Source organism: Dreissena polymorpha, chromosome 3 (assembly GCF_020536995.1).
Source record: "Dreissena polymorpha isolate Duluth1 chromosome 3, UMN_Dpol_1.0, whole genome shotgun sequence".
Lineage (NCBI taxonomy): Eukaryota > Metazoa > Mollusca > Bivalvia > Myida > Dreissenidae > Dreissena > Dreissena polymorpha.
The window spans coordinates 92,632,422-92,644,533 of record NC_068357.1 but is presented as its reverse complement, the minus strand read 5'-3'; the positions used below and the strand labels follow the sequence as shown (position 1 = coordinate 92,644,533).

The 12,112-nt window shown below is 34.7% G+C and overlaps 1 protein-coding gene across 2 annotated transcripts; it reads left to right on the top strand.

Moving 5' to 3' along the window:
- The first annotated feature begins 2,079 nt into the window (after positions 1 to 2,079).
- Positions 2,080 to 11,632, top strand: LOC127875311 (galectin-6-like). 2 transcript variants are annotated; one of them, XM_052420282.1, is made up of 10 exons: positions 2,080 to 2,247; positions 3,322 to 3,410; positions 4,345 to 4,432; positions 5,486 to 5,605; positions 6,015 to 6,140; positions 6,954 to 7,079; positions 8,467 to 8,505; positions 8,740 to 8,825; positions 10,355 to 10,571; positions 10,897 to 11,632. In XM_052420282.1, the coding sequence occupies exons 1-10, from the start codon at positions 2,176 to 2,178 to the stop codon at positions 11,014 to 11,016; spliced, it is 1,083 nt and encodes a 360-aa protein (XP_052276242.1). In that variant the 5' UTR covers positions 2,080 to 2,175; the 3' UTR covers positions 11,017 to 11,632. The 2 variants fall into 2 exon arrangements, with proteins under 2 accessions (XP_052276242.1, XP_052276243.1); XM_052420283.1 differs by lacking the exon at positions 6,954 to 7,079.
- The last annotated feature ends 480 nt before the right edge of the window (positions 11,633 to 12,112 follow it).

Sequence of the window (12,112 nt, the reverse complement as noted above, 5' to 3'; positions counted from 1 at the left end):
TCCGCTATAAATTACGCACGGTTTTGTGGTCTCATTAGGTATCTCCTGACCTACTGCGAGATGCACAGGCTGGACCAAAGCTATGCTAGCCGCATATGACGTAAGACCCATTTTCGCATGACGCCGGTCTATAAAAATATACTTGTTTCTTGTAAATGGAACATCTTAGCACAATACTTTTGGAAAGAAAATTGAAGTCAAACTGTGTTTTTATAGCAAACTGGCCACTTTCGGTAGCCCATTCAGTCTTTCAAGAACGATTTTCATTCATACTGAACGAGTACGGAAAACCTTTGTGGTTAGATAATGAAACGATTTTCGTCTTATCATGACGATGCAATATAATTTTGGAAATTTTTGTTTCCCCATCTTGACAGAAATACTGTGTTATCAACGGTTATCGATAGTCCATAATGTCTTCCCCGGACGATTTAGTGACCGATTACCGAGTCAAAATGCGTAGAATAATTTAATCATATATCACACACAATAATATCTAAATAATCGAATCAAACAATTTTGTTGCTTGCCTTTGAATTTTAGCGAATATGGATAAATACTTTCCGATTGTCACGAATTATCCCAATGAAGTGTGTTTTACTCTCATGAAACAATAATGATATGCAATATATTTGCATTTTTTAATAAAACATTTTTCTTTTAATATTGTTTGCTTTACACAATGACAAGATGGTTGTATCGATCGCATACAAAATAGTATTAGATTTTTCCTTTTTTTCTCCCTTTCAACTGATAAAGAATCGGCTGGTTTTAAGTTTGGTAACTCATAGCCTCATCTGCGCATGTGTTTGTGTGTATTTCAGAGTTCATTTAGAAGTCCAGATGCGTCTTCGCGAATGCATCCATTGGCTGACCTGCTCCTGTGACCGTTAAGGAGAGCTATGATACGCGAATATAACGTAACACGCGGTGGACTATTTTCATTGGGAAAAACTTTAATGTAAAGTATACTGTTCCGCGCCGCGAATTCTTTCTCCTAGGTCATAATATACTAAAAAGTTTCCCTATATAATTCAATGTAAAAGCGACAACTTTAATCGAAAATAAATGCAACATTTTGCACATAGAGACCCCCATAACCATACCTTTTCTTAAAGGCAATTCTAAGCAGAATCGATATATGCAATATGCAATAAAAAGATATGTCATGTTCAAACCAAGAAATAACTCGACACAAATCAAAATTGACTGTTTTTGCAACTTATTTTTTTCGGCCGTTTCTTAGTGGAATGTAACCTTTTTCAGTGCAATGCTTTACTATGGTCTCTAAGTTTATCATATTTCAGGGATTTAGTAGTGAACACCTATTCATGCCCTACCACTATCTCCGAACGATTAAACCCGAACAACAGTTTAAAGTGTAAAACATGCCTTCGAGTCAACATTGATATTTTTTTAGAGAGTACAGCCCTACATAAATCGATTTTTTAGTATACTGTAACCTCCAAGTGACCAGCATAGTGCAATAGTTTTAATTACGTAAAGTATACCTCCGCGAACTATTTTTCGGCGCGGATTGCCTTCAATCTATGATTTTTGAGTGATTTTGTGAACGGTACTGATCTGCGTACCGATTTTCAAAACACAACCATTAACCTTATTTGTTCTTGCGAACAACTAAAAATCGAGTATTATGTGTCGTAAACGGCAAATCGTCTTAATCTTTAATAAGCATTGAATAAACAATATAGTTTGTTATTATTGAATACTTTCGGGCGTGCGATTTTGACACTTGTCTAGTTAATATCCTTTATAAATTCATTTACAGCTGGTATATGAACGTAAACAGAGGCCAAACAACTGACTTAAACATCCCTAATGTGAAACATTATTCCTTTTTACTGAACAGATAAGTCGTTGTTGTGTATTAGCAAGTCTAAATATACAATGTAGTTACACTTGTATGTAATTAACGTCACACTTTCTAATATATCTGTGACTCTGCGCCACGGGCGACTTGACACGGTTCTTAATAGACTAAGTGTTACACACGTTTTCAATTAAATTGATTGTTGTAAACATTAAATGTTGACGCGGAAGTCAAATGTGGTATTCCGTAGTGATAGATTGACTCTTACAAGTTATACACACACAGCGGCGAAAGATAACTCGGTTTCGCGTGATATAAGGGTCGGTTGATATCTTCCTAGTCACATGAGACTGACTATCACGCCAGAGTTGGAACTACCAAGCAAGCAAGGGATGGCAAACGTTATTCGAAATCCGGTAATTTTGTCTTTTTTCTTGTCCTCCTCCTCCTCCTCCTCCTCCTCCTCCTCCTCCTCCTCCTCCTCATCATCATCATCATCATCATCATCATCATCATCTTATTCTAATTCTTATTCTTCCTATTGTTATCATCATCATCATCATCATCATCATCATCATCATCATCATCATCATCATCATCATCATCATCATCATCATCGTCATCCTCGTCTTCGTCATCATCATCATCATCATCATCATCATCATCATCATCATCATCATCATCATCATCATCATCATCATCATAATCATCAGCATCAGCATCAGCATCATCATCATCATCATCATCATCATCATCATCATCATCATCATAATATTCTTATTCTTATTCTTCCTATTGTTAACATCATCATCGGCATCGTCGTCGTCGTCGTCGTCATCATCATCATCATCATCATCATCATCATCATCATCATCATCATCATCATCATCATCATCATCATCATCGTCATCATTTCATCACCCGTATTATCATTTTCTTTTTCCTCTTCTTCTGTTAATTCTTTTTTATGATGGTCATGATGATGATGATGATGGTCATCATCATCATAGTGTGTATAAAAATAATAAAAATAAAATGCCTCATAATTATAATGATACTAATAACAATAATAATAATCATCATCATCACCACAAACACAACTTTCATTAGGTTTGTAAGAACTGTGACAAGAGCTGGAATCACTGTTCTCCAAAGTGTTCGTTTAAGTAACCACTGTTGTTAACAATTATTTTATAATGCAAGGATAACCATATTTATGTTATTCTTTCAAACTTGACTTTCATATTATAATTAATGTACATATGTAATTCTGTATACTACACTGTATGTGTATGTAATTTTTGTGAAGACAATATGTGTACATTTTTCTTTTGTCGTCACTCTGTTTATATATTTCTTATGTAAACACTCTGTGAATGATTTTCTACCGTAAACACTGTGTTTTTTTGTGTGCAACCACTCTGTGTATGTATTTCCACAAACATATGCTCTTTACAATTCATCAAAAACACAGAGGTTTTTGATTTTAGGCAACTCCGTACGTGGGTCATATTCCTGGAGGAGTATACGATGGATTAGTTATACATGTCAGCGGCACGGCCGAGCACCACCATAACGGGTGAGTAAAGACAACACGCCTCAGAAATGTATAATAGTGTATGTGTATACCAGGCAACATTGATAACGCCCAATAAACTAAGAATGTTTGCGGTACAAAGTCTCACATTGTTTTCAATATATTTGCAATCGATAATCTACAAGAAACAACATGTATATCGCCCCCATTGGTGCAAAAAGGTACAACCTTTTTTCTAATTTCAATGTCATATGATACCTTTTTGCAGAAAGTGGGCGATATGTAATGATTTTTCCAGCCGTTATATACATTTAAACAAAGTTAAACTAAAGAGTTTCGCTGATAGATTTAAGTCATAAAGTAAAGAACTTCAAGATGTTTTGTTTTCACATTTAAACAGTGGCAATCGTCGCTAATGTTCACTGTTATATTTCACTAGTTGTAACAGTGAGTTATCGTCCCGTAAGCACGGATTTATTCATATAAACCACAGAAAAACAATAAGTATTTATGAATAATTGTCAATTATGTCTCAGCCATTAAGTTCACGTTTCCGTTATTTCGAAATGTAGTTTGCGAAATGTGGTGTGTGGTTTTGCGAAATGTTATTGCACAAACAATCAGTTAAACTTGCTGAAGACGTTCCTATACATCGTCCGTATCGCTGTGTTATCGTCAGTTCTGAATTAAAGGTTAACCACATTATCGATTGCAAAATGTTGTACTGGCCGTTGCTGATAATGATTATCACTCACACGTATGAACTTTCCCTGCAAGATAATATCGCGTAGTAAAGCGATTTCGAAATAACAGTTTCACAAATAATGACGCATAACTTTTTATTACGCTATGAAAAGATTTGTTTAACGTGAATCATACATGTATTTTAATATATGTTTTTATGGTGAATGAGATTTGTCATTTCCTGTTGTTGCAGTAGCTGAAAGTTTAATGCATGTTTACTTATTGTTAACAGATTTTTGGTGGGCTTACAATGTGGTGGAAGTATTGATCCCCGAAGTGAATGTGCCCTAGCGTTCAATCCACGTTTCAATGAAGGCTCGGTAATATTTCTTTGATTGTAAATTTTGTTATCAAAGTTGCTATCTTATTAAGGTAGCGCACCTCTAATGGGCACATATCCAAATATAATCTAATTAATTATTTTCTTAATCAGCATCATTTCACTGAACAACATGCAAATTTGTAGGTAGGCTTTCCATGCTTTTAAAAAAAATATACCGATTTTTTCAAAACCACGCCCACGCTCGGCTTTTGTCCAGTTTATTTTCACCCCTGGGGTATATAAAAGTTCCATAATTCATTCAAATTTCCAAATATGGGCATGCAGTTGGTGTGTACAGATGCTGTAAAGGTGTTTAAAGTTTAAACAAAATGAAATAAGTATTCTTTTACAGACATTTATTTTTTACAAATTTTTATCTATGGAAGAGCGCCATGAAATGTAAGTGATTTCAGCCAAGTAAAAATTGGGTCGGTTAAAATCAAAGTGTCATAAAATTCAAAATAGTATCATTTAAGTCATATTTTATACTTAGTTTTTTTTAGAAACACTATATACAGCAAAAATCCAAGAACTAGACAGATTTACCGTTTACTTTTTGAAATAAAAATAAAAATGCAACATGCATGGTTCGTATTTTCAACAGTAAATCACCCAATTTCGCCATAACGTTGTTTTAATTTTAAAATTGAAGAATGTGCATAAAAATTGCAACATATTTAACAATAAATATAGCTTATATGCCATATTAAATCAAATTACGTTAGAAAATAAATAAAACGCTTCGCAAAAAAGTATACGTCGTCGGCAGGATTCGAACCTGCGCGGGAATATCCCAAAAGATTTCTAGTCTATCGCCTTAACCACTAGGCTACGGCACCTAATAGTAGGCTCTTCAACCTTCGAAGAAATCGCGGGAAATCATTAGAGGTGCGCTACCTTAAGGGCAAGAATTATCTTTGTGATTTTGGATTACATGACATAGCAGAAGTTTGAACACTATACAAAAGTATACATATAACTTCTAAATTATTATTAAGATCATCTCCTTAACGAAGCATTATTTGACTGTTTATTACTGGGCTTTGTTCAGGTCATCCGCAACAGTTTGCAATACGGATCATGGGGCGCAGAGGAGAGACACGGTGGTTTCCCTTTCCATCAAGGGCAACACGTTGATATCGCAATACATGTCAAGCCGCATCATTATTCGGTATAAATCACACACAGTTGTTCAACTTGCACACGCCCGCAAATACTAAAACTATGTTATGTTTTTAATATTACAACTATCGATAAAGTGATTGACACTTTACTAAAAATAGGCAATACTTAAAAAAAGATGCAAGTATCTTTTGTTTAAAATTTCACAAATGGTAAACTTAAGGTTTTGATATTGTATCAGTAGCGGTTTGTTTGGTTAAGATTTATATTCCGCTCATACCCGCATAATCGTTCTGGGTCATTTGATGTTGTTTGATTTATGCCTATAAATGTATTTTATACATACGTCATCCTGAAACAATCAACAATTATATTTGAATGCTGAATCACTCGAAGAAGGAAATTTATCCTACGTCGTCAAACAGACGTTCATGATCTAACTGTCGTATTTTCAATAGATCAACGTTAACGGCCGCCACTTCTGCGACTACAACCACCGCGTGCCCAAACACCAGGTGACTCACATAACATTGGAGCAAGGCATTCGAGTCAATGAGGTCCGTTTCGAAGGAGGTCATGGGCATGTAAGTCTAGGAAAAATCGTGTATATTTTATCAGTTCATTGTACTTACATTTCTTGTGTTGCTTAATTAATTTATCAACATTTGAAGCGTATAGGAATTATGTATCTTGCCATCGTGTCTTGACAATCTTCGTGATCACACCGTACATCAGATGTACACTTCGTTACAAAGAAGTATTCACGAACACCGAATAATATTCAACAGCGGACTACTAGGCTTTAGCAAGATAAATAGGTAATATTGCATGATTATGGTCTACGGATGGGGTTTATCGCGCGTGTTGAACGTGTGTCGTAGTATTTCATAACATAAATGAGTATAATACAAACCAACAGAACGCCACTTTCATGAAACAGATGATTTATATTATATATTCTTACGATCTTAAATTATAACAAACTACACATTTCGAACATAAACATAACATTATTTGAACTACGCAGATACATGATATCATAAAGCCATAATGACGGCATTTAAATGTTAGTTTAAATTGGATAAAGATTCCACTCTGTGAGATAAGTAATTCATATATTGTTTTCTGTATTTGATACCTAAATACAACCGTGTCTTAAGTCAGATTATATAAAGGTATATACAAACAACAAACACTCCGTGGCAATTGACCAGTTGCTACATGTCAATAAACGACCGAGTTTACAAATTATGGGTTTATGTTTCAGTGGTAACTGATAAACAGAAGTTTTCTAAGTCCAGTCAATTTACTTAAACTATTTGGAAAACAAACACAACAGCGTCATACAAGCAGAGTAGCGGTGCTATCTATGTCTTTTTGCAACTGTTCAAATGTAGGGACATCATCACCATTCCCCGCATCACCACCATCATGCCCCACACCACGGTCACGGTGGGGGAATAGGCGCAGCCCTGGGAAAGTTTGCTGGAGCGGTATTGAGTGAAATGATGAATCCACATCATGTAGGTCCCATGGCAATATTCCCTTAATCAACAATGTCTTCCTCGTATTACCCCTCAAACCATGATTTGTTAAGTGTATGCTCTATCCGTTAGTATTTAATGATATGTCTGTTGGTTTACTGCAACATTTGTATCCAAGGAAAAAGACTTAAGAAACGCACTAGCATTTACTGGTAATGCGTACCATGTTTTAAGCCAATGATTGTATCGAAAGATTCTTTATTATTTATGGATACATTTAATAGGTATAGAATTAGTAAACTAGTTTGTTGCACAATCTTTGAGATAGAAGGTTATTTCTTGGCTGAGGTTTAACCTGTCAATCTGCTGTATTGTTCGTTATAAAACCGTTACAAAAGAAGAATCTACCTGAAATAATTAATGATTGCTATCCTTGGAACCGGGGCTATCCTATTTAAAAAATCCATCACATGAAACACTCTATTATCATTTACTATTAAATTATTTCATCAACTAAGCACGAACTTCCCATTTTGAGCTTCCATCGACGTGCGTCTTGTGACGTTATCTTTCTTCATCTGTCGTTAACTATTTGCTTCATCTCGTCTTAAACCACTTGACCTATTTCATAAAAAAGTTATAGTGTAACCTTTGTCTAAAGTGCTTCGAAACGCATCCATATATAGGTTAGCGGGGGGGGGGAATATATTAAATAAATGGAAACTTCAACAATCTTTGAAATCTCAATGTTTATAAGTAATATACAAACATACTCTGGATCTCTTTTTTTGAAATTATGCCTCAGTAGTTATATGATTCCCTCATTTGTATACAGAGAAAAATTGTTTTATTAAACCGCTAGGCACATATATTGAATTTATGCATTTAAAACTGCATCGAGGTAGCCCAGACATTTCTGAAAACGCATGCCCCTGCATGGTCCTGAGCTTTGGTGCTTTACAGGTTACATTAAAACAGAGTTTGGACATTGACACTGTATTTAAATATATATAGACAGACATATCAATGTGGACAAAGCATGACGCGTTTAATTCAGTCTAAAAGTCAATGGCTTCTGAATTAGCATTGTTTGTAAATCATCATCTTACTTTTTATGCATAATAAGCATTTTGTATAAATGCAGACAGAATGTTTCTCTACGATTTTTGCATCTTTAAATGCCATTCGTCCATTGGGTTTTCCGGGAATTATGTTAAATACTATACAACTAACAATTAAAATAACACTCGCTGACAAAACATTCGAAATAAGAATTTTTTATAATGTCCCATTTATCTGTCTACTGTAAATGAAACAGCGACAATCAGATGTGTGTATTCTTGGTGATACCTTTGCATAATGTTGACATTATGCTGACGACCGATAAACGTGAATGATTCTTGAATTTGTTGTACCTTTGTTTCAGGCACCGAGTTTTCCTGGTTCTAATCCAATACATAATCCTGTAAGAATTTTAACTGTTAACTTTATTAAAACGGTATGTCACTCAATATATTTAGGAAAGACAATTAATAAATGAAATGTTGATGATGTATTTTTTCATAAAGCGTTTCCTGTTATAAGGATGCATTTCTATAACAATGTGATACCTCTTAATGTATCACTGCGCTGCTTAGTTCATTACAAACCACTTTGCATATAAAGCGTGTCTTGTAACTTGATCATCGTCGTTTTCCAGCCCGTTCCGTTTGTTCATCATATCGGCGGTCTATATCCCAACAAGATGATTGTCATCCACGGCATTCCGTTTCCTAATCCGTCCAGGTTTGTGTCGGGAAAATTGTCATAATGTTTCTTGCTCTTAAGACCGTCACGATATGTTGAGTATAAATTTACTGATCGTAATAGAATGTATGAAATCATCAATACACTTGCAATTTACATGTATAAATCGCGATGTGTCCAATAAAGTGAGTCGCACCTTTTACACATTGGTAAATATTTCGATTGCGGTCACTTCACCGTTTGAGGTGTTAACATATTTCTGGGCTTAGTGTGTGTGTATATGTCGTTGGCCTTTTATTTCATTTGATGCACGTCTTTAACAATATACTTGCGGCACAAAACTTCCAATGTTAAAGATCATAGCAAAAACGAGGTGGATGTTATCACTGTAATGTCTTGCCTAGTATTCAAACAGCTTAGCACTACATCTATTTATTATAAACGAGCTCAAACAGTACAGTCAATCTTGTATTTAAAGACCACTAAAGGGAGTAACCAAAAGTGGTCTCTTAATAAAATGGTTTTTTAATTAAAAAAGGCCATTTGTGATGAATGCGGACCTTTGATTTTAAATCCAGAGATCGGATGGATTATCTTCTTTTGAAACAGCGATTTCTGCTTTTGTAATCAAATGAATCTTAATATAAATAAAATGAATAAAACAATTTTTTACTTAAAATAAGTTGTAGTTGTTCTCTCTAATTCTAAATACAATGTAAATGGTTTGCACGGAGAATGGGGTTTTCCGACTCCAAACTCATTCGCGATTAAATTAACGTGCACGTTTACTCTTCGACACTTCCAATACCCGAATTTTCTCATTTAACGTTAATACTCTCCGTTTTGACATTTTAATTTCTGCATGAAAGCTTATATATATCTGACTCGATTATGGTACATAGGAAAATAAATAAAACACCTTGTTTGAAAACTAAATAAACACGCCTGATTGGAAAATTTGCTAACACAAACTAATTAGCATAATAACAATTACATTTTTTAATGAACAGATTTCGCTACATGTTTTCGATTATTAGTTTATTTTTTACACCTGTTGAGAACACTGTGAAAATGTTTGTCGCGTCGGTGCATTGTTTCTGCAATAAAACCGGCGATTAAATTTGTCACTTAACGTCCCAGATAGTAATCGCTTTAACCCGTAGACTGTTTGCAATACCTCACTGTATTATTCGACACCAAAAATTGATACGCAGTCAGCATTAACGCCGGTCAGAACCGGTCATCGAGACAAAGAAAAATGGCTAGTGTGAAATCAAAACAAAGGTTAATCGTTCACGTTATCGGCTTAGATAAACAATCAACACTGATTTGTCCCTGAACGGTCAACAGATTTACCATTTTTACCTTAAAGCGGTCAAGACTCGGGCATCAAAATACACTAAAATCAGCGGCCGCTGGTCGTGTAAGACAAAAGTCGCTTAATACAATATGAAAATATAGTTAAAACGATCGGGCGGGATTTAAAGTGGTCGCATAAGACAAAATGCGCTTAATTCAAGTGGTCGCAAGTACAAGATTGACTGTATATATAACTTCTTTTTTTTTAGGTTCACCGTGTACATCCAACAAGGCAATCACCATGAGCCCCACGAAATTGCGATGTGCGTGGATGCCAGATTTTGGTTCAACAATGACACCAATACCATAGTTCGCAACCACAAGCAGGGAGGCTGGGGTTCCGAGGAGAGGACGGTGCCTTACTTTCCGTTTGCACCGAACGTTCCGTTCGAAATTATGATATTAGTTGAGCATCATCACTTCAAGGTAGACATCTTTACAATAGTGTGTAATATTAAGCACAAACCATAAACATACACATTAGAACAAGCGTCATATATACGATGATCTCAATCAAACCGTAAGGCGTATTTCAGAAAAAAAGCTGCACAACACGCTGATTTAAAATTAATTACAGTACATTGTTATTCATAATGATGAAGTTTTTGTTGTATTGATGATGTCGTTTTTTTGACGATTTAAGGGACGCCGCCTTTATTAAAAAACTGCATAGAGCCGCTTATAATATACAACAGACGATTAAAAAAGTAAAACGTGATAACGACCCAACTATTCCTTTTTTATTCACCAGGTTGCCATAAACAACCAGCATATGTTTGAGTTCCGCCATCGACTGCAGCCCGTCGCTAAGTACGACACGATCAGAATCGACGGCGATGTGCGTCTGACCCAAGTTCGCTTTCAAGGATGAGCGCATTGTACGATATCTGAATATTTTCTTCAAGATAAATGATTATTTGTATATAAACTCTTTAGTTGCATCAATTGCTGTAATTTGTTATTTCTGTAATTAATTAGTTTGTTCAGTATCTTATTAGTTAATGTAACTATGCAGTTATTATTGGCTGTAAATCTATGTAATGAAATGGCAGACACTTTTTTGTAATGTAAGCTACTTATTTTCAAAATGTCACCCAATATTTCATTCTGAATCCATTCATTAGTTAAGACTTTTATAAGGGTCTATAACGTGCTTATAATAACAAAAACAACGGAGTGATGTACTAAGCGGGATCCGCGTTCATCCTTCTTCTTATGTGATTCTTTAAACTAGAGCATGCTAAACTAAGCTCAAATGAAACAATAGTTTAAATTTTGAAATAAAAACAAATTAATTATTATGTCACAGCTTAAAATATACAGTGTCGTGCTTTTAATGAGGCATTGCCGATTCAAGACGTTAACTAATTCATCGAAAGTCAAACTCACTATAGATTGTATGTCATATGTGCAATCAAAACGTTGTAAAACGTGTTTATCTTTACCATTTTCAAAATAAACATAATAAAATGTGTTGAAAACTGTGACCGTTCGTTATATTTTTCTCAATACGACTTAAATTTGTATTAATTTACAGTATTAAAACATTACATAATAAATATATATTTAAGCAAACCACTGTTAATTCTCGAAGATATCAGATTAACGTAAACGTTCAATGCATTTGTTAAATATCTGACGAATTGCTATACACATATTAATACTTCAACATATCACTCTACGCTAAATCCTTTCAACTTTAGTAATGAGTGTGTGTTATCTAGGAAGTATATATTTTTACAACTTAAGATGCGTCTACTTCATCATTACGACGATACGTTGTTTTCTAATGGTTCTATATTTGAATTCTGTCCCAATCAATACATATTTACAAATTAAGATTAATTGAGATTTTGGGACATTAAGCGCCTTCCAACGTCGGTGATTGCTTATGCATATATTGTTTTAGTCGCAAACTATCAATATATTTTGCATTATTCCTGGCTCACACAAATAACTATTTGCAT